Here is a 22647-nt window from a genome sequence, read left to right on the forward strand (position 1 = left end):
TTGGGATTTGAACCTTTGTCTCCCTAATATTAGTCTGAGGACATTCTAATCACAACACCATCCTGGCTCTCAATTTTTTTATTATTTGCGTAAGGATGTATAATCTTACAGCCAGAAGATTCTCTCTGTCTCTCGCTTTCCCCTTCCCCATGTTCCAGATTTCCACAGAGGGGCATTGTGACATGTCTCTGCTAACAGGAAACTTTGGGCTGATGTTCTCCAGGCCTTTAGAGCTGACAAGCAGGAAAGGCTGCTGGTCTGGTGGAAGGAGGGGGTGGAGTTTAGCAGTGACTGATGGGAAAGATACAAGTGGGTTTCTTTAAAAAATAAAATAAAATCAGGGAGACTGCCTTCAGAATGCTCTGTTATCAAAAGCCTGTACAGTGTAGGTACCAGACAAGCAGTGGGCAGACAAACCATCTCAAGCAAGAAAGGGTTTTCTCCAGCAGTTGGAACTAAATCAAGGACTCTTCTGCTTGGACAACTTGCAAGGTAAAGATCTATTTCAAGTCGGTTTAGAATGAACACAAGTATTTACGAGAAAACCAGAGGATGTCTCTTTTTAATTGATTCTTATTTTAAAAAATGTGTTTCTTTTAGAAGTCCCTTTGATTTCAATGAAATCTTACTTGGAATTTATTTCGCCGAATGAAATAGGACTTGATTTGATTCTGCATAATGTGTTTCAAGTGAAGGTGAAGTAATTCAGGAGCATCCCCCTAAACATGTTTTAAATAGTTCTGCATTTATTTTTACTTTGGGTTTTCATACTTTTACTGATTTGTTTATGGGATCCTTTTTTTTTTAAGCCATCTCAAGTGTCTCATAATTTGCCCAAGAAAGAGCAGCAGTTCAGAGATACTCACATGCATGCAATCAATATACCGGTACCTTAACAGGTATGGGGATGTGACTATGTGGTGGGAAAAGAGGAGGAATTTCGATGCAAGTCACTCCTGAGCAGACATATGTTAGCAAATAACCGATCACACATTCTTTTCCCTGGGTGGGCCACAATCCTACCGTATGTGCACGCTTTGCCAAGGAATGAGTCCCGTTGAGCTTAGTTGGACTTACTTCTGAATGGGCATGTTAATAGGATCACGTGCTGGGAATCATACCTTAACCAAAATATTATTTCCCCGATGTTTGGGTGGCTTGTGATATTTCCCTTTAACAAAGATTGTTGGCAGAGATTCCCCAGAAACTGCGCCCATCGTGCATGGGTATACCCGGGGGTCATTCCGGTAAATAAATAAAAATACTTAATTAAAAGTCGAAATTGTAGAAAGATTTTGACAGGTGTTTCTGAGTATTGGGGGCAAAAGAAAGTAATTATAAACTCTTGTTGAGACATTTCATTCTGAATCTGCTAGCCAGAGCCAGGCAGAGGATGACATGTGGGTGTCCTGCCCCCCACCAACATAAATCCTGGCTATGCCCTGGACGTCGTGGTTCACCCTTGAGTTTAGAGGATACGCCCCCCCCCCTTGATATTAAAACTGGAGCGGTTAGTTCAGTGGGAGTAGCAGAGACCCTCGCTTTTACGCAGCTCGCTGTTTTCTTTTGCACCTAACCTGGCTGCGCGCCCGGGAAAAGATCAAAGCGGAGCGTAAAGATATAGTAAAGAGGCTTGGCAGGGTTTTTACCCCGCAAATCACGCTTGCTTGGCTCGAGGACGTGTGTGTTGTTTTCCTCTTCTCCTTTTCCCCTCCCACTTCTCTCTGGGTTTCCCGACGGCGCACAGCGCTGCGCTCAGCAGACGGCTGGGCTGCTTCGCCTCCTGGCGCGCTCAGGGTGGGCGCACGTGTTTGGGGCTGCCTGGGATTGGCCGCGACGGGGATCCGGCGGGCGCTGCCACCTGGCGGGCTTCCTCCAGAGAGCTGATCCCGTATCCGGAGGCTTTCTCTCTCTTTCTCTCTCTCCTGCCCTTTTAGATCCAAGGCGACGACGTGCGCACCAGTCTCCTCGGGCAGCGGTCATGGGTAGGCGCAGCGCCTGGGAGCTGTGGATCCTGGCGCTCTTCTTGCTCCGCTACGGCGCAGCGCTGGAGCCCAGCAGCGCCTCTCCGGCGCGCCTTGAAGGGGAAGCCAGGCGCAGCAACCCCTCCGCTGCCGCTGGGAAGAGCAGCGTGGCCCCGATCGCCGCCGGAGAGCAGCTGGAGGAAGAGGACACCGGCAGCTCCAACCTCTCCAAGACGGCGACGCCCGGGAAGGGTGGCCGAGCGTCGTACCCGCCGTGCGCTAGGAAGACGGACATCGCCGAGGCGTTCAAGTATGTCAACTCGGTGGTGGCTTGCGCCGTCTTCGTGCTGGGCATCATCGGCAACTCCACGCTGCTGCGGATCATCTACAAGAACAAATGCATGAGGAACGGCCCCAACATCCTCATCGCCAGCCTGGCGCTGGGAGACCTGCTGCTCATCATCATCGACATCCCCATCAATTTGTACAAGGTAAGCGGCGGCAGACAGCAAGGCGGGCGGTTGGTGGCGTGGGAAGCTGCAAAGCGGCAGCAGACCTAAGCAAGGGGACTCCGGCGGCTTGCTGTTGTTTCCTTTCTCTCTCTCTCTCTCCCCACCCCTGAAATGTTTATTAAAGTTTTAACGAGACAATAGAATTATATCTAGAACCAGTGCTTTTCTCCTCTTAAAAAGTTTAGGGGTACTCATTTTGACTCAAAAAACCCACCATTTTATAGTTCAAATTGGGAAAAATAAATACAGTAAATGGACAAAAGTACAAAGTTTCACAAAATGTTTAGGGGTATGCGTAGCCCTGTGTCCCCCCAGAAAAAAGCACTGTCTAGAACAAATGATATCTAAAGAAGTGTGCATGGTATCTGAAAAAGTGTGCATGCACACAGAAGTTCATACCAATGACAAACTTAGTTGGTCTCTAAGGTGCTACTGGAAGGAATTTTTTTAATTTTGTTAGAACAAATTAAGTCAGAAAAAGAAAGAAAGAAAAGAGAGGAGAAAGACAATAGATAGATCTATCTCCCTCTCTCTCTATTCTATTTATACTCTAATCTTCAATCCACATGCAGTTCAAAGAAGTGAGTCTGCCCAGCCCAACCAGGGATGTTTTCCCCTTAGCCTCATATCCTCAGAAAAACCCACTCTTAGGCTGTCTCCCACACAGTCTCCTCTCTTCTAACCATCACCTCTCTCTCTGTATGTAGCTTCATTATGCAAATGACATTAATAAGAGCGCTACCAGAAATTAGCAATCATAAAAAAGTTGTTGATTCCTTTTGAGGATGCTGGGCTTTAATTTGAAATCGCTCTGTAATCTAAGTTTGAGGGACTTGGATGGTAATAAAGGGGTGGCCTCTGAGCATGTGCAGAGTACATCACAGGCCTTACTCATTAATGGTGGCTGACCCACGCATGCATGCCGTTGAAAGGGCAGAGCTTCTCGGGCGAAGAATTGCGGAGTTTACACACAGGCTCGGATCCTTGCGGAGTTTACACACAGGCTTGGATCCTTGCATCCATTAAAATAGAGGAGCGGTTTAAGTAGAATTAACAGTGCAGTACATGCTTATTCTGAAGAAAGTTCCACCGTATTCACTGAGGCTTACATCCCAGAATTGCAGCCTAAGTCTTCTAAAGAGTCTCAGTCATAAAATGTTTAAGCTCTAAAAAGAAACTACAGGGCTGCTAAGAGTTGCAAGTTTTGCAAGGGTTGCAAAATTAAAAGGAGTAAACAGCCATTTGGTGGGGGTTTTGAACAATTGTTTTGTCAAAATTTATCTTCTGTGCCATGAAAATAAATAAAAACAGTATTGTTTTTTTTTAAAAAAATGAGTACTGTAGAAAAAAGTGTTTTTACAGTGAGCACTCAAGAGCACTCAAAAGGTTATACACTCTGCCCTGGAAACTCTTTTGTCTAATAACAGATATGTTGGGGTTGTCAGCACCTAGAAGTGAGATAAAGGAGCTCTGCACATGGTCAGAAGCATTATCTGCTTTATCATCTCTTCAGAGGTTCTAGGTCTGAACCCTGCTGTTGAAACCTGGCTTCTGAGTCTTGGTAACAACTGCTTGTCTTAGGCTGCAATCCTGTGCACACTTTCTTTGGTGTAAGTCCCATTGAATTCAGTGGGGCTTACTTTTGAGTAAATGGGTGCTGGTATGAATTGTCATGAGAACTGGGGTATGCTTTGTGAGGTGAGCAGAAACATTCACTTTTCACGCCCCCTTTGACTTTACTATGAGAAACTCAGCCAGGAGATAGATTCTTTGTAATCACTGGGTCTTAAAGAGTGCTTAACTCTGGTTGGATTTCATTCACATAGTACTGTATTTCACACCATGCAAAACAGAACTCAGGAACTTTCTGCTGTGATGTTGAATAACACAAATATTTATACTGAGGATTTATTACAGGGCAGAGGGTAAATTTAAGAGCCTGAAATTTAAAAAAGTAGACAAATTCATGAAAGACGGAAGTATCACTGAATATTGTCTCAAAAACTCAAATTCCCCCTAGAGTTTAGACGGCAGTCCTAATCCCATTTATTCAAGAGTAAGCCCCATTGTATTCTGTTAAACTTACTTCTGAGTAGATATGTTTAGGATTACATTTTGTTAGAGATATACACAGCCTTATCTGATACCCCAGGCAATGAAGGTGATCTGCTGAGACTGGACTGCCCTTTTTAATACCAAGTATTTGAAGATATTTGAATATGAATAATTGGGCAGGGGTCGGCTTCATGCTAGGGTCCCCAGCTGGGGTCTTGGGGAGAAGCAGCAAGCCTTGAGGCATGTGGCTTGGCTCACTCGCTTGAGCCAGTTATGGACTCCGCAATTTTGACTCGTTTGACGAGGAAGAGAGCTACATTTGGACAATCCTGGTTTGTGGAAGTTGCGCTTTATCAGTCTTTTTATGAGGTCCCATTGAGGTTCAGTTTGGCTGATGATAGAATATATGACCATGATGCACTGGCCATTGGCCTGCCCCATCATTGCCCCATAGCATTTGGAATCAACTAGAATCACCGTGATACTAATCACATTCCTTGACCAACAACTCTTTGGCCATTTCCTTCTGAAGTCCGTTCCATTCTCAGCTGGTGGCATCGGACAGTTTGGTTGACTCATGTCTTGCTGGGATAGAACAGATCCTCAGGATGTGTGCAAAGGAAGTGTCCCTGACCACGGTGACCATCCCAGCCACAATTCAAAGCTTGCCAGTTTCGTTCCTGCTCCCAGCCCTTCCCACATTTGACAGAGGTTTAATGCACACCCAAAAAAAGCCTCAACCGGCTAATGGGGGCTTCCTGGGCAACAGCACCCTGTTTCCTAAACCAATCCTGAAACTATGTTTCATTAGTTGCCCTTGTAGTTTCTTTTGCAGCCGTTGAAATCCCAGAAATCAAGTTCGTTTCGCTTGCTTAGCTGATGCTTAGTGTTGTTGGTCAAATGAAAACAAACGCTCCCGTTGTCACAGATCCATGACACCGGTGGCTTGTTGAATTTCCTGTACAAAAGCAGCAAGAGCTCAGAATTGCTTCGCTCACAAATTCCACCCCCTTTGGCTTCCCATCGCTGCAAAGCTCATTCAGAGCTCTCGGAAAAGCAGCGCCATCATCCATTCATGCACTTTTCTAGGGCAGTGACTAAGGAGTGGGGACCTGATAAGTGGAGAGGGCGAGGAAGAACTTCTCATAGAACAGAGTTGTGGGGTTGAAAGGGACCTCCAAGATCATCTAGTCCAACCCCCCTGCTGGTGCAGGCAATCTGCTGCCACAGCATCCGTCTCAAGTAACCTAGCATCCGTTGACTTCTGGGGTGTCAGCAACACTTCGCACCATTCAGTGCAACATTTTTACAGTCCTACCCATTCTGGAAGTCTGTTCCAACTTCCAGAACGTTCGGAAACCAAAGCATGGCTTCTGATTGGCTGTAGGAAGCTCCTGCAGCCAATCAGAAGCTGTGGAAGCCCCATCGGACGTTCGGCCAGAACACTCACTTCCAGGTTTCGATCGTTTGGGAGCCAAAACGTAAGAGTACCAAAGTGTTCGACAACCAAGGTACGATTGTATTTTTTTAGTACAGTAAGTAAATGTATAGTCAGACATTGGCAGAATTGGAGGAAAGTGCCACAAAATGCTTTTGTGTTCCTCCTGAATGACGTTTTAGAGGAGTAGAGATCAAATACAGATTACCATTTCCACCACGCTGCAACTTACCGGTAAACCCATTTCCTGCATTATTGCAAAGTGGCGATAATTTTTAAAGGATTTCTACACTGGAGATGGGAATTCCTTTTATTATTATTATTTAAGAGCAGGGGTTCCCATATAGATAATTTTCCAAGGGCCACATATTAGTGTTGGGCAGGGAGAGACAGAGGCAGAAGTGGACAGTCAGAACAAACATTACAAGAAAGGAGATTCCGACTAAACATCCGGAAGAACTTTCTGATGGTGTGAGCTGCTAGACAGTGGAACGGACTTCCTTGGGAGGTGGTGGACTCTCCTTCATTGGAGGTTTTTAAGCAGAGGTTGGATGGCCATCACTTAACTCAGGCAGAGCAGAGCCAATAAGAGATGTGGCCTTGGAGAAGGAGCAGAGACTGGGAAGAATCCCAGGCTCTGGATAGAGGGGGCGGGCTGAGGTTTGCATTCCCTCTTCTGCAGCGTACAATAGGAATGGGGAACCAGTGGGCTTTCAGGGGTTGTTAGACTACAACTCCCATCATCCCTTCTATTGGCGAAAGCTAATTGAATTTCCATGAGTTTTTATGAGCCTGCTTCTTTTTGATGTTGCCCTTCACTATTCATTCACAGATTGATCTGCATCCAAGATTATCATGAGTGCTTTCATCTGAGACCTCTGTATTAATTTAATCAGTTATCTTGGGGAGATTCAGAATAGATTTTTCCCCCTTTTTGCTCATTATAATAACTTCTGAGCATCCCTATTTCAGAATATGGAGTCGGACACGACTAAACGACTAAACAACAACAACAACAACCAGTATTGCAGTGTGTGCAGACCATTCCTGTTATCCTCTCTGACCAGTTCTGAACCGATTTGCTAAATTCAACCTTTTATTCATGATATACATCAAACCTCAGCAATATCTCTTTAAATGAGCACTTCACAGCTTTGACAAAATTAATTCAAACAGGATAGTTAGCGTGTGTGAAGCCTATGTTTTTCAAAGCACATCTATCAGGAATGGAAGTTTACTCCAGTCTGGATTTCTTATGGCTTGCTGTTACGTTGGGAAATAATGTGTTTGCAGCTACATAAAGTGTGAAGCTATGCTTGTTTGCAGTGGCTTCATTGTTATTATCCAGTGCTCTTAAATCTTTCTGCATCCTTTATCTGCATATCACTCCACACAAGCTTATCTTTTATCAGCCCCTTCTGTCTCCTCCTCCCACTCCTGTCTCCATGCTCTTTGCCTTTAGCCTTTTACCAGCTTCCCACTTATCTGTGTCCATCAAAACCCTTCCGTCTTCTTCCCAAGTTCCATATCTTCAGCAAAGTATTTCTAACCCTGCCTTATCCTCCTCCTTTCTTCTGTTTCACTGCTGCCAAGCTTCTTCCCTATCCCATCCTCTCTAGGATTTGTCAAGTTTCAGTGCCTGGCTCCTTTTCCAGCTTGAAATAATTTGCATCATGCCTCTCTAAGGTTGATTTCAACATGGCCAAATGGTTGCCGTGCATTTCAGATTATAGTGCAAGGCAGTTTTTCCTAGGAAGGTGCAGTTGTTCTCAGCAAATGTGACTGTGAATAATCAGATCTGTTTTTCTCCAGGACATGTTCTATGAAACAATTCTAGGCTAACTGGTTTGATTGTTGCAGTAACCGAAAATCTTAATAAGGTGGTTGCATTATGTAATTAGTTATGTAATTTTTCTTCTTCTCTGGAATTGATTTGCATAAATCATAGTAATCCAAGTTTTGCAGCCACAGCTCCCATGCTGCAAGAGCTAGATCCAAGTACCTGTTATCAACCATCTGTCTTAATGAGATGATGGACTTGTAAGCTCATTGGATGGCTTGGATTCATCTGGTTACATTTCTTCTGGCAGACGAAGGGTGCCAGACAGGGTGAGCCAGACCTACTTCAGGTGTCACGTTTGTAGATTAAATGAGAAGGTTTTGACTGGCATCCAAATTACATTTGGAAATGTGTCTGGCTGCCTTTACATAAACTTGGGCAGCGTGGCTGCAGCCTTCTGTACAATTGTTCCCATGTCACTCCCAGACATGTACAAAACATTATAGCCATGTGCTCGAACTCCCTTGCATCTTTGTAAAGATGAGGATTGAGGTTGAATCCTGACAAGACAGAAGTACTGTTTTGGGGGGACAGGGAGTGGGCAGGTGTGGAGGACTCCCTGGACCTGAATGGGGTAACTGTGCCCCTGAAGGACCAGGTGCGCAGCCTGGGAGTCATTTTGGACTCACAGCTGTCCACGGAGGCACAGGTTAATTCTGTGTACAGGGTGGCTGTCTACCAGCTCCATCTGGTATGCAGGTTAAGACCCTACCTGCCCGCAGACTGTCTCACCAGAGTGGTGCATGCTCTGGTTATCTCCTGCTTGGACTACTGCAATGCGCTCTATGTGGGGCTACCTTTGAAGGTGACCCGGAAACTGCAATTAATCCAGAATGCGGCAGCTAAACTAGTGACTGAGAGTGGCCACCGGGACCACATAACACCGGTCCCGAGAGATCTACACTGGCTCCCAGTACGTTTCCGAGCACAGTTCAAACCTTTAAAGCCCTAAACGGCCTCGGTCCTGTATACCTGAAGGAGTGTCTCCACCCCCATAGTTCTGCCCGGACACTGAGATCCAGCACCGAGGGCCTTCTGGCGGTTCCCTCATTGCGAGAAGTGAGGTTGCAGGGAACCAGACAGAGGGACTTCTCGGTAGTGGCGCCCGCCCTGTGGAACGCCCTCCCAGCAGATGTCAAGGCAATAAGCAATTATTTTACTTTTAGAAGACAACTGAAGGCGGCCCTGTTTAGGGAAGTTTTTAATGTTAATGTTGGAAGCCGCCCAGAGTGGCTGGAGAAACCCAGCCAGATGGGCAGGGTATAAATAATAAAGTATTATTATTATTATTATTATTATTATTATTATTATTTATTATAAAGAGTGCATAAAATAGGCTTTCCGAAGGCAAAGGCATCTCTTGGCTATCATGTAAGTGTGCGACAAAGCTCAACCACATGGCTATAACGTTTTTAGACATTACTGAAAGCCTGGCTACGTAGCCAGAATATAAGAGAAGCTGCAGGAAGTTGTGGCAACCACATCACCAAGGTCTGTTGAAAAGGGAGCCTTATATCAAAATACTGAGTGACCTCTAGGATTATTGGCATTGACGATAGCACCAAAAATGTCAACCGAGAGTAAATCCCTCTTGCAGTTTGTATACATACCCAAATCACTGTAGCCATCTCTCTTGGGGGGGGGGGAAACCAAGGCACTTGGTAGGTCTGCACATTCCATACTGCTAATATTATCTTTCCAGGAAATGCCAAGATGATAAACTGCGAAGATCCATCCATTTTGCTCTTCCAGCCTGTAATGGTCAACTGGTTCTAGTTGCTGTTGCTGCCCACACCCTACTCCCTCTCCCCAACAATTTGACTTGGGTTTGAGGAATCCAGATTGTTAGTATGCTTTGGGGAGTATCTGTGACAGCATCCACAAGCCAAGTCCTAAAAGTAGTGATTTCTGTTTTAAAGAAGAGTCGTCATTTTCTACCAGTCATGGCAACAAAATAAAAATGGACAAATCTCTAACTTGTTTAACTTGCTTGGCTCACTCAAACCATGAAATTTGAGTCTGGAGGATCTGCAAACCCCTCTGAGCTCCAGAGCATTCATGAATCATGTCTCTATCTTATCACCCAGGCAGATAAAGCCATAGTCCTCTTACTGTGGACTGATTCAGTTCCTAGTTCTGCTATGTGGGTGGGTGGATCAAATCTTGCCTTCAAATCAGACTATACAGTATTTGTCTTACCACTTCAGTTATTTTGGAGTTTACAATTTCTTGCTTTTGAATACCTCCATTGCCTCTTCTCGTCAGATTAAATATGCATTCAGCTGCATTTGCAAGGTTTTTTTTAAAAAAAATATCCAGGCTGCAAGCTTTATTTGACTTAATCAGCGCACTAATCAACAAAAGTTTTAATGAAGTCATTAAGCAGTGAGGGCCAGTCTTAATAAGGGAGCTGAGCTTTAAAGCACTTGTTGCATTTTTGAAATTTTGGTCCTGGCATGAGCCTGACATGAATTACGACATGGAATTCAAAATATTGAAGGCAGCCTTTCCACGCAACAATGAGTGGCAATCTTTGTTTAATAACTTTTAAGGAGTATCTGAGGAAGTGTGCATGCACACGAAAGCTCATACCAAAATAAAAACTTAGTTGGTCTTTAAGGTGCTACTGAAGGAATTTTTTTATTTTAACTTTTAAGGTGTCTCACATTTGCATCAACGTCTTTAAAAGGCATTTATACAGTCATACCTCGGTTTAAGTACGCCTCAGTTTGAGTATTTTCAGTTTAAGTATTCCGCGGACCTGTCTGGAACGGATTAATCCACTTTCCATTACTTTCAGTGGGAAAATTCGCTTCAGGTTAAGTACACTTCAGGTTAAGTACAGACTTCCGGAACCAATTGTGTACTTAAACCAAGGTACCACTGTATTGGCGTTTTGGTTTCATGATTATTTTTTAAACTTAATAGGTAGGTTATTAATCAATTTAATAATGCCAGTTGGGGGGCAGCCCTTACCTGTCTATCTAGCCATCCATCCATCCATCCATCCATCCAACACTTTTGTATCCTAGGTGTTCAGAGTGACATGCATACATACATTTTATTTTCCTATTGCTGAGGTTCAGTGTCTTATGAAGACACCCTTGGTGTTAATTCTGAAGCACAGACCATCATCCTAATGGTTGCTGATAGCTATTACTTCCAGTTAGTAATATATTCCTTTTTCATATTGCTTCCCTTGCTTAGGGCCAGGCATACATGATTGCAATGAACCAATCGTAGGAGAAAATCATAGTTAAGTTACATTAAAAATCAGTGGGATGGGGCAGTACATGTTTACTCAGTCAGACAAGGACCCCATATGTATGGTGGGAAAAAATAATGCATTAGGATTGCACCGACAACTTAACTTACTACAAACGTGAAGCTTTTAGATTTGATACACGTCATTCAAAAAAGGATCAGTGCCCACTTTTCCACCACACATACAATATCACTGTCCAATTGAAGGTATACAAGCCAGACTTTATTAATTACTAGCTTAAGTTCTGTTGATTTCCATGTGATTAATTTTTCCTGGATTAGGCCCAATCCGTGCATTCGATTTTTCATTTCAATTTTCCTGAGCATTTTCTAGCAGCTTTATTATTTGGTCTGGTTTTCAGGTGCCAGAGTTAACTTTCAAGAGTGGTAAGAGTTTTATGCTGCAGTCTTATACCGTCTTACCTAATACCTGACAATAGTAATAGTTCAGTATTCGCTTGTGCTGTAAGGACATATTTCCATTTGATTCTCTTAAAATATGTTCTACTCTTAAGGTTCTACCAGTAAATCACTGGTGGAGGGTTGCAGATATAGCTTCATAGAGGCACAAATTGTGATCAATATAGAATTGTTAACCCCTAGCTGTTTGTTCACTCTTCGCAGCTCCATGCGGAAAACTGGCCTTTTGGGGCTGCCGTGTGTAAACTGGTCCCCTTCATTCAAAAGACATCGTTGGGCATCACCGTGTTAAGTTTATGTGCTCTCAGTATTGATAGGTGAGAAATCAAGATCTTCATTCTATTTTTACCCAGTGTGCACATTTGGTATAAATAATCTTTTAAATAGTAGATCCAGAAAAGAAAAGAAAAATTCTGATGCATGTTAGAGAAGAGACACTTAAAGGAACAGATGGGTATGGGCAAAAAAAAAAATTTCTAGAGAAAAGTGTGCTGGAATGCACCTCCCTCAGAAACCTACCCCAGAGCCCAAAGAGGATCTCTTCAGGCTTGGGGGGTGGGGAGTGTCTCCTCGCCAGCCAGAGGCTTATTGAGGTTGCTCTGCTGAGGTGCAGAGAAGCTACCTAGCCTAGGCTGAGCAGCTTAACAAAATCACACACACACACACACACACACACTGCCTCTCCAGCTCCTATGAGCTGGAGCAGTGTAGGGGCTTGCCCAGCTGAGGCATGGCTTTCCTGCATGCCAGTTTGCCGGGAGGCTGAAAAGCCTCAGCAAAGCCCCACTGCCCCTCTGCCTCGCAAGGAGAACCTCACTGGAGCCTGTAGAGCAGTGGTTCCCAACCTTTTTTGGGCCATGACCCACCTAGGTAAAGGTAAAGGACCCCTGACAGTTAAGTCCAGTCGCGAACAACTCTGGGGTTGCGGCGCTCATCTCACTTTACTGGCCGAGGGAGGCGGCGTTTGTCCACAGTTTTTCCAGGTCATGTGGCCAGCATGACTAAGCCGCTTCTGGTAAAACCAGAGCAGCGCATGGAAACGCCGTTTACCTTCCCACCACCGGAGCGGTACCTATTTATCTACTTGCACTTTGACGTGCTTTCGAACTGCTAGGTTGGCAGGAGCAGGGACCGAACAACGGGAGCTCACCCCGTCGTGGGGATTCGAACCGCCAGCCTTCCAATCTGCAAGCCCAAGAGGCTCAGTGATTTAGACCACAGCGCCACCCGTGTCCATGCCCCACATAAGCATCTCTAAAATCCTGGTGCCCCACCCCCCGCCCATGACATATAATTCTTATTCTTCAAAAAGTGAACTCCTGTTCACGTGTAGGAAGCCTAAAAAGGCAATTCACTGTTAATAACTCATTCTCAAATTGCCCCCCTTAAAAATCAAATTGCCCCCCTGTGGGGCGTGTGCCTCACGTTGGAAACCACGGTCATAGAGGATATCCTTTTCCGACTCTGGAGAAGGTCTCCTCGTGAGCTATCTGCTGACCAGATTCAGATGAAGGCAGGAGTTGCTGTTATTGCTCACTTCCCAAACATGTCATGCTTTCAGCTTCCGCGCTGCAGGCATGTCTGCAGTGCTGTACTTAGGACAGAAGTAGGGCCTATGTAAATAGTCACCACTTACTAGATGCTTAAGTTCACATCAGCAGGAGTGGGGGGGGGCTGATCTGATCTAATCGGCATCCTTTCTTCCATTTAGGTATCGGGCAGTCGCTTCGTGGAGCCGTATCAAGGGAATTGGAGTCCCAATGTGGACGGCGGTCGAAATCGTCCTGATCTGGGCCGTGTCTCTTCTTTTAGCTGTCCCCGAGGCTATAGGCTTTGATTTGATTACCCTCCCATACAACGGGCAGAAACTTAAAGTGTGTCTACTTAATCCCCGCCAGGAAACTTCTTTCATGCAGGTACGGTGTTCTCTCGTGAGCCAGCTGCTTCCGTGTTAAGAGATGTATTTATTTAATAAAGTCGTACCCTGCCTATCTCAGAAATATACATCTGAGGAGGGTACAAATGATGAGCCTGTCTGTGTACTTGCAGACAAAGAACAATGATAAACACAAGACACACAAAAAACCTGTGGCTTGACTTAACAGGGTTGCATTCGACTAACCCTCGTTCAGAATAACAGAAAAAAATAATTTTAAAATATACATAAAAACATAAAGCTTATTTAATGGTTCTGGGTTTTTTTCCCATTCCCTCCTCCTCTTAGCTTTACAAGGACGCTAAAGATTGGTGGCTCTTCAGCTTTTATTTCTGTTTGCCGTTGGCAACGACAGGCCTTTTCTACACTTTGATGACCTGCGAGATGCTCAGGAAGAAGAGTGGGATGCAGATCGCTTTAAACGACCACTTAAAACAGGTGAAGATCATACAGAATCATATAATCGTAGAGTTGGAAGGGGCACCAAGGGACATCTAGTCCAACCCCCCTGCAATGCAGGAATCCTGCCTATAGCCGTCCCTGGGTAGCCTCGAACCAGCAACCTTCTGGTTAACAGCCAGACACACTGGCCTCTCTCCCTGACACTGTGTACATCCTATTTTGACGAAAACAAGTTTTCCAGGAAAGTTTTCTCTAGATGCTTTTCATAGCACGCAAGCAGGCTAAAGGGTGGTCTTCATTTGCCCCGATGAATGACAACAAGCAGGCTGATAGGAGCACACAGGCTTTGTTTCCAGGGTTTTGGTAAAGATTCACACACACACACACACACACTGCACTATCCCCAAATCTGTTCTGGGGGGCTGGAGGATCCCACAGGATAGATTTAAGGGGTGTGTGGCAGGAGGAGAATTTGTTTTCTTCTGTACAGGAACACATGTTTGAGATGTTGAGCTCACAGTCGTGGCACACCACCGAGCAAATTATACTTAATACCAGACAAGAAGTAGTAAACACGCAGCATGTTAAAACTTGGCCTAAAAGAATATACCAATTTATTACAAACCAGAGAGATGGATTACTCATATCAGGGAGGGCCACAAGGGCGGAAAGAGGATCTGCAAGTGGGTTTCCCACCAAAGTTGATGAATACAAATGTATGCGGTGTGCACAAGAGGGTTGGTTATGCGTGCATAGGTCTGGTGGAGGGTTCGAATCCTTGTCATCATCATCATTTATTAAATTTTTATACCGCTCTGTACCCACAAGTCTCAGGGCGGTTCACAGTCATGCTAATGGGTGCTCATGTGACTATGTGATAGCCTCAGGCATACAGGCTCTGACTAGGCCAGGCATGTCCAAAGTCATGTCCAAAGTCTGTTTCGGGGGCCTAATCCGGCCCACCGGTTGGTTTAATCCGGCCCCTGGGGTAAAATCCTAAAATAAAAAACCTCAACAACTTCAATCCTAATAAAAGCTCAACAACTTCAACCCTAAAAAAGCTCAAAAACAACTTTGAGGTAAAATTATACAAAAAGCTCAACAACTTCAATCCTAAAAAAAGGTTGACAACTTTGGTCAGCCCTCACGGCCCTTCACTTAATCAAATCTGGCCCTCTTTGAAAAAAGTTTGGACACCACTGGACTCGGCCAAATCAATATGGGCCTTGGATGGCTGAATTAGATTTGAGCAGGCATCCCTAAACTTCGGCCCTCCAGATGTTTTGGACTGCAATTCCCATTTTCCCCGACCACTGGTCCTGTTAGCTAGGGATTATGAGAGTTGTAGGCCAAAACATCCGGAGAGCCGAAATTTGGGGATGCCTGGATTAGAGGTTTGGCATTTGCGTTTCCAGCGGCTCTCGCACTACCATGCAGAGTCGTGCCTTCTGCTTGATATACCCTATAGGCAAAATGGCAATTTCTGGAGCCGGTGAGGCTGAGCTCCTGAGATAATAACATGCAACCAAGTAATGCCAGGCATGCGTCAGGGACTGGCAGGGCGCTGACAAGCTGGTACCAGAGGAAGGGAGGCTGGAGTCTTTGACTCAGGAGAGGGGTCCAGTGATTTGTGGGGACCTGTATCAGCCAGGAGGCAAGAGTCAGAGGCAGGGAAGCTTCAGAGCTGAAGCACAGAGCACAGGAGGGGTCAGAGGAAGACACAGGGCAGGTCAAGGCCAAATGCTACCACTGTCTCCTAGAACCAGGAGGATTGAAGAGGGAAGAGCAGAGGTGGCTTCCACACAGGTGCGGCCTCTGGCTGTGTGTTCGCAGCCCATTGGGGGAAAGCACCGTCTTACCTTGGATCTCAAACGCCTTGGTACTTGGACATTTTGACTCCCGAACGCCGCAAACCCAGAAGTGAGTGTTCTGGTTTGCGAACATTCTTTGGAACCCAAATGTCCGATGGGGCTTCCAATTGGCTGCAGGAGCTTCCTGCAGCCAATCAGAAGCCGCGCCTTGCTTTCCGAACGTTTTGCAAGTCAAACGGACTTCTGGAACAGATTCCATTCGGCTTCCAAGGTACGACTGTATATGAAGTGGAGGGGAGGGAGAGCCATTGCTGCAACTACTCCATAGAGCGCACATCACACTATTTATTTTATTTTCATTTATTGAATAGACTAGTAGACTAGTGGGGGGGTATTCGGAGCCATAGAAACTACTTTAAGTGTCCACTTTTGACAATAAAGCGTTAACACTCTGCCATGTGCATTTTTTGGGCTGGGGAGCGTCCACAACAGCATGTCTCATTTCGTTGGTGCTGTTTTGGTTATGTATGTGAGCCCCTGAACTACAGAAAGTCTGTCTAAATCACAGCTTTCCAATCCTTGTGGCGCAATACGTTAGTGTATCGGCTGCAGTGCATAGGTGTGTCCCACGAACATTCCTCGTGCTCCTCCCAGGGCTGGAAAGGGGTTGGTTTAACCTCCAGTTTTCTAGTAAAGCTGAATTACTGTGATGTGAAATGATGCATGTCTAAAAAGTGTGTCACCAACGTGAAAAGTTTCGGAAGTAGCAGTTGCTGTTCCACCCTTTTGCTGGTTTGTTTGTTGGAAGAATTCAAAGTAGATCAAAGAGCAACGGTCAAAAAAAAAAACCCAAGAGCAAAATGCGCAGACTTTTCTTTTGAAGTATCATGCAATATTTTGCCAAAATAGTCACACACAAAAAAGCAATACACTTACATTCCTGCAGATCCGTCAGTTACATAATACAAACAAATCTATATCTTTATTTCTCCTATTAGCATTTTCCTAAAGTTAAGATCCCAAAAGAACTATTGCTTAGCAATTGCGTCGGAAAGGAGAGAAGCAATGGAGAAAGAGAAAAGGAAAGAAAAGACATGATAATAATGATAATGATAATAGTTATATTAATACTAATGTTGATAATTATCATAGACATAAATAAAGTCAACGAATAAAAAGAAAGAAAAAGAAGAAAAAAGGAAAGAAAAAAAGGGGGAAAAACAGGCTAAGAAAAGAGAGGGGCAAGCCCCAGTTGACTGAATCAACAGTCATATCTTAAACACTTAATTACATAACATCTTCTAAAACTTCCACCGCGCTTTGCACAGAGTTTCAATCTTCTATACTTCTATATCTTGTCCTCTTGATGCAATACACTAACTTCTGTTAACAAAACAGAAGTCTTCAAATTCATACACAGTTATTCTAAACATAGCCATGTTCTGTTGCCCAATCCTATTTTATTTAAGTAATCATTTAAGCACTCCCACTGTTCCTTAATTTTGTGTCTAGGTTTATTACAAATCAGATCAGTTAATTTTGCTAGTTCTAAATATTCGCAAAGTTTGTCAATCCATTCCCCTCTCGTAGGTATCCTAGGTTCCTTCCATATTTTAGCAATGATCGTCCTTGCTGCTGTTGCTGCATAAAGATATATATTGATCTTATCTGAAGGTATTTCATTATTAAGAATTCCTAATAAATAGGCTTCTGCTTTCTTACTAAACAAAACTTTAATTAATTCTTGAACTTCCCTGTGTATCATTTCCCAAAATGTTTTAATTTTGGGGCATGACCACCACATGTGGTACAACGTTCCGGTAGTTTGCCCACACCTCCAGCATTTGTCATTACTATTCTTATTTATTTTGGCTATCCTTTCGGGCGTTAAGTACCACCTATAATGAACCTTCATAAAATTCTCTCTTTGCTTTCAGAGACGTGAAGTGGCCAGAACCGTGTTCTTCTTAGTGCTTGTCTTTGCTGTGTGTTGGCTTCCTCTCCACCTTGGTAGGATATTGAAGTTTGCGCTTTACGATGGGAGTGACCCAAATAGATGCGAACTTCTAAGGTAGGGCTCCTCTGATGAAATGCCAACTGTTATGCTTCCCAAGATAGTGCTGCCATTTTGATTTACTCCCCCAAAGATGCCATTTATTCAGAGCCAGTGGACATGCAGGGGTGCATGTCTGTCTATTCCAGTGCCCAGTCTAATCACAAATGATTGTGGCTGTTTGTAAACCCCCATGTGGCTCCTATATATGTGTTGCATCCACACTCCTCAGATCCAGCCATTATACAGGTGGCTCAAAAGTAGGTATACAGTTGGATCAATGAAATAATAATAATACAATTTATTATTTATACCCCCACCCATCTGGCTGGGTTTCCAACCAAAGATTAAAAATACATTAAAACATCAGTCATTAAAAACTTCCCTAAATAGGGCTGTCTTCAGATGTCTTCTAAACGACAGATAGTTGCTTATTTCTTTGACATCTGATGTGAGGGCATTCCACAGGGCGGGTGCCACTACCGAGAAGGCCCTCTGCCTGGTTCCCTGTAACCTCGCTTCTCGCAGGGAGGGAACCGTCAGAAGGCCCTCAGCGCTGGACCTCAGTGTCCAGGTTGAACGATGGGGGTGGAAAATGATCACAATACATTATATGGGTATGCATAACTGACACGCAACAAAGTGGCAGTTAAACTTCAGTTGGAGAGATTAGTGCGGCAGTTGGGGGGGGATAGTGGAGTCAGATTGTGAATGAGGACAGTGAACCTGAGTCAAGAACAAAGAATGTGGATTCTAAAGCAGTAGACCTAATTTTGGGCCACCCTGTATGCTTGATCTTCAGCCTCTGAGAGCTTCCATGCTGCTTTTCACAATAAAATACGCAGAATATTTCTCTGATGAAGTGTGACTGAGGTGTGCAGCACAGACTAGGGTGGAGCCAGAGAGAAATCCCACAGGCCAAAAAGTGATGGCAAGGAAAGCAGTGTAGTCCCGGACTTCCGGACTGATCGCCATTACCGCCGGACGAGGAGAAATCCCCCCCCCCCGTCTTTCATCCATCCATCCTACCAGACTTCCTTCTTTGTGACGTACCTCCTATTTATGATCTTGATTTCCTCACCAAAACAACCCCAAGAAGTCCAGCAGTGCTACCTGAAATCTTTTCCTAATCTGACTATCTTAAAGCAGCCATGGGGAGGAACCAATGGTCCTCCAACTGTTGTGTCCTGCAGAAAGACACACCCAACCTGTAGAACTATTTGCTCACTCTTTATGGGAAGCTCCCATTGCACACTGGAGCAAAATAGCTAGTTTCTTCTGGAAAGACTAGAGCAAGTTTCCCCCCCTGCTTTCAGGAGGTCGTGTGATTAGCAGCCTGCTTTCACAAATGGGAAATTCCTTATTTTGAATTCCTTCAAAATAATTACAGGGGGAAATGTTTTAGAATCACCTGGTTAGCTTCATGGGTGAGTGGGGAATTGAACCTGTTTCTCCCTACAGGTAGGTAGCCGTGTTGGTCTGAGTCGAAGCAAAATAAAAAAATTCCTTCAGTAGCACCTTAAAGACCAACTAAGTTTATATTTTGGTATGAGCTTTCGTGTGCATGCACACTTCTTCAGATACACTAGAAACAGAAGTGTCAGACCCTATATATATACAGAGGGTGGAGGGGGTGGGTGGGAATGGGAGATGGGCTGATGGGAGTGGTAAACCTGTAGATGGGTGTTAATGGCTGCTGATGGCTGCAATTAGTCCTGGACATTCTATACAAGATCTCAAAGCAGCTGTTTTATTACAGAGAAATTTCAGGAACAGACTGGAAAGGGAAGTTGCTGAATTGGAAATCATTACCAAGCTTAAAACCATGGAAGCACCTGGGATGAATAGAGATATCGGATTCTTATCTCATTATGCATGATCAAGCTTTCTTTAGCACCTCAGCCCAGGACTAATTGCAGCCATCAGCAGCCATTAACACCCATCTACAGGTTTACCACTCCCATCAGCCCATCTCCCATTCCCACCCACCCCCTCCACCCTCTGTATATATATAGGGTCTGACACTTCTGTTTCTAGTGTATCTGAAGAAGTGTGCATGCACACGAAAGCTCATACCAAAATATAAACTTAGTTGGTCTTTAAGGTGCTACTGAAGGAATTTTTTTATTTTGCTGTTTCTCCCTGTTCCTAGTCCAGCACTATTTACCTCTATATAACACGGGCTCCCTAGTTGCAGTAGACTGCCTAACACGTCCTGATGTTTAACTATCTTTAAATAAAGAATTGCAACTATTTTTCATATCTTTTTTCTCCCCATGCAGCTTTTTGCTCATATGGAACTACATTGCTATAAACATGGCATCCCTGAATTCCTGCATTAATCCAATTGCTCTCTATTGGGTGAGCAAAAGATTCAAAAACTGCTTTAAGGTAAGAAGTCTTTGTTGAAATGTGCTTTTATAGAAATGAAGCTACCGTGTTTCTCATATTATAAGACATGTCTTATATTAATTTTTTCCTCAAAAAAACACAACATGGCTTATTTTCAAGGGATGTCTTATTTTTTAATAAAGTGCACGCGGGCGCTGTTTGCCGGGCTTGTCAAGCCCAGCAAACAGCGCCCGCCGATCTTCGGTGACAGGCGGGGGTGGGGGGAGAGCGGAGAACGATCTCCGCTTTCCCCCCCACCCCACCCCGCCCGTCACACAGCACAGGTCCGAAGATCGGCGGGCGCTGTTTGCCGGGCTTGTCAAGCCCAACAAGGAGCGCCCGCCGATCTTCGGTGACAGGCGGGGGTGGGGGGAGAGCGGAGAACGATCTCCGCTTTCCCCCCCACCCCGCCCGTCACACAGCACAGGGCCAAAGATCGGCGGGCGCTGTTTCCCGGGCTTGTCAAGCCCAGCAAGGAGCGCCTGCCGATCTTCAGCTCTGTCCCCCGATGCGCTATGGCTCGGGGAAGCAGGCAGGGAGCTCCTGCTGGGTCCCGCGGCTTCGCCTCTCGCTCGGTCGGGGCTTTGCGATAGTGCTTATTTTCGGGGTATGTCTTATTTTTCACCAACCCTTTGAAATCCTGTCATGGCTTATTTTTGGGGGATGCCTTAAAATATGAGAAACACGGTAGGCAGCATCAGGTTAAGGGAGAAAATCCAACCCCAAGACCCACTGGGATGAGGCCTTGAGGTGTGTCTGGAATAATGAACTGGACAGGTTTTGTTTCTGCTTAAAGGCGCTGGCACATGACGTTATCAAGGTGTCTAGTGCAAATTCACTATATAAAAGTGAATCTTGCACAGTTTCCACATGAATCAGCAGCTCTCTAGGGGCATCTCTAAGGACTAAGCAAGCAGTAGTGTTGTGAGCAACTGTGATTGTCCCACTGATTCCTTAGCACTGTTGACTTACAGCCTAGGAGGAGGGGACTCCTAACTCAGTTGGGAGCACACATTTTCAAAATCTGGGATAACAAAATTCAGGGAGAAACAGAAGAGCCACAGAAGCAATTGGCTCTAGTTCTCCAGCAAGGCCACCTCCTACTTTGAGGACCAGTGAGGTCGGCCATGGACTGGAGAGACCATGGAAAGAAGTGGTGTAGTAGTTAAGGGTGTTGGATGAGAACCTGCGAGACCCGAATTCAGGTCCTCACTCAGTCACGAAGCTCACTTGGTGACCTGAGCCTAACTCTCCCTCACTGGGTGGTTGCAATAAAATGGAGGGGAGAACCATGCAACTTGGTAAGACAGAAATGTAAACATAAATAAATTTTAAAAATTCCTTCCAGTAGCACCTTAGAGACCAACTAAGTTTGTCATTGGTATGAGCTTTGTATCTGAAGAAGTGTGCATGCATACGAAAGCTCATACCAATGACAAACTTAGTTGGTCTCCAAGGTGCTACTGGAAGGAATTTTTTTATCTTGTTTCGACTACGTCAGACCAACACAGCTACCTACCTGTAACATAAATAAATTGTAACCCAAAAAAATAGTTCTGAGTTTTTGGTCAGAAATAGGTAGCAGGCATTCTCTATTCTGAAGTGTTGCACCAAACCTTCTAATAAGGGATTCTGCTCTCTTTCAAGTCATGTCTGTGTTGCTGGTGCCATTCGAAAGATATGCTGTCCCTGGAAGAGAAGCAGTCCTGCTTAAAGTTCAGAGCCAATGATCATGGGTATGACAATTTCCGCTCCAGCAACAAGTACAGCTCGTCTTAAGAAAGGGAAATGTACCCTCACCTCCTGCGACAAAAGACTGCCAACGATAAAAAAACCAGCAGATTTCTGGGGAGAAACGGATTTGAGTTTGCTCGGAAAATCAAATTGTAAAACTTTGCTTACAATCTGTACCAGTTGTGATTACGCACGGTGCCCGTAGCTCTTTGAACACATGAAAATCACCAGGAGATGGGGAAAAAAGGAAACCCTTTGTTGAAAGCACTTAAACTCTTCGGAATGAGCACTTCCAGATCATCCTCAAATCCTGTGAACGAAACAACTCTGTATTCATTGAACTAGCCCTGGGAGCCTGAGTAATAATTCTTTGTATATAGTATACCATGGCTATTGTTTGGGACAAAGCCAGCTTTGTCTATAAATTACTGTAATCTTTCTTTCTTTCTTTCTTTCTTTCTTTCTTTCTTTCTTTCTTTCTTTCTTTCTTTCTTAGTGGGAGAGATTAAAAGATACAGGCATTCTCCGAAACATAATCCCTTATCAAATGTGCAAATTGCATCATTAAGCATGTCGCATCGCGTCATGGAGTAAAAACCAAACCAAACACCACCGCAGCTTTAAAAATATATCAATATTTTACCCACATAGCTAGAAACAAAATTAAAAGAGCATAATCAGGCTCAAAACAATCTGCTGTTAAGTAAGAAAAAGGCAAACATGTCCATGTGGGGAGGAGCAGCAGCAGGGGAAAGCAAAGCAACTTAGTTTTTTTAAACGCCCGCAGAGTCCTGAAGCCATGAGCATGTCAGCAGGAACTCAGCTGC

At 44.6% G+C, this 22647-nt stretch overlaps 1 protein-coding gene across 3 annotated transcripts; it reads left to right on the forward strand.

Annotated features, from left to right (window-relative positions):
• The first annotated feature begins 317 nt into the window (after positions 1–317).
• On the forward strand, positions 318–22363 carry EDNRB (endothelin receptor type B). 3 transcript variants are annotated; one of them, XM_088667528.1, is made up of 9 exons: positions 349–492; positions 601–695; positions 1938–2455; positions 11698–11810; positions 13205–13409; positions 13718–13867; positions 17580–17713; positions 19978–20086; positions 21734–22363. In XM_088667528.1, exons 3-9 carry the CDS (start codon positions 1982–1984, stop codon positions 21863–21865), a joined length of 1317 nt encoding a protein of 438 aa, XP_088523654.1. In that variant the 5' UTR covers positions 349–492; positions 601–695; positions 1938–1981; the 3' UTR covers positions 21866–22363. The 3 variants fall into 3 exon arrangements, with proteins under 3 accessions (XP_034972028.3, XP_088523654.1, XP_060129338.2); XM_035116137.3 differs by lacking the exon at positions 601–695 and having other exon boundaries at positions 318–492; XM_060273355.2 differs by lacking the exons at positions 349–492; positions 601–695 and having other exon boundaries at positions 810–2455.
• The last annotated feature ends 284 nt before the right edge of the window (positions 22364–22647 follow it).

This window comes from Zootoca vivipara, chromosome 4, assembly GCF_965207765.1.
Source record: "Zootoca vivipara chromosome 4, rZooViv2.hap1.1, whole genome shotgun sequence".
NCBI classification, from domain to species: domain Eukaryota; kingdom Metazoa; phylum Chordata; class Lepidosauria; order Squamata; family Lacertidae; genus Zootoca; species Zootoca vivipara.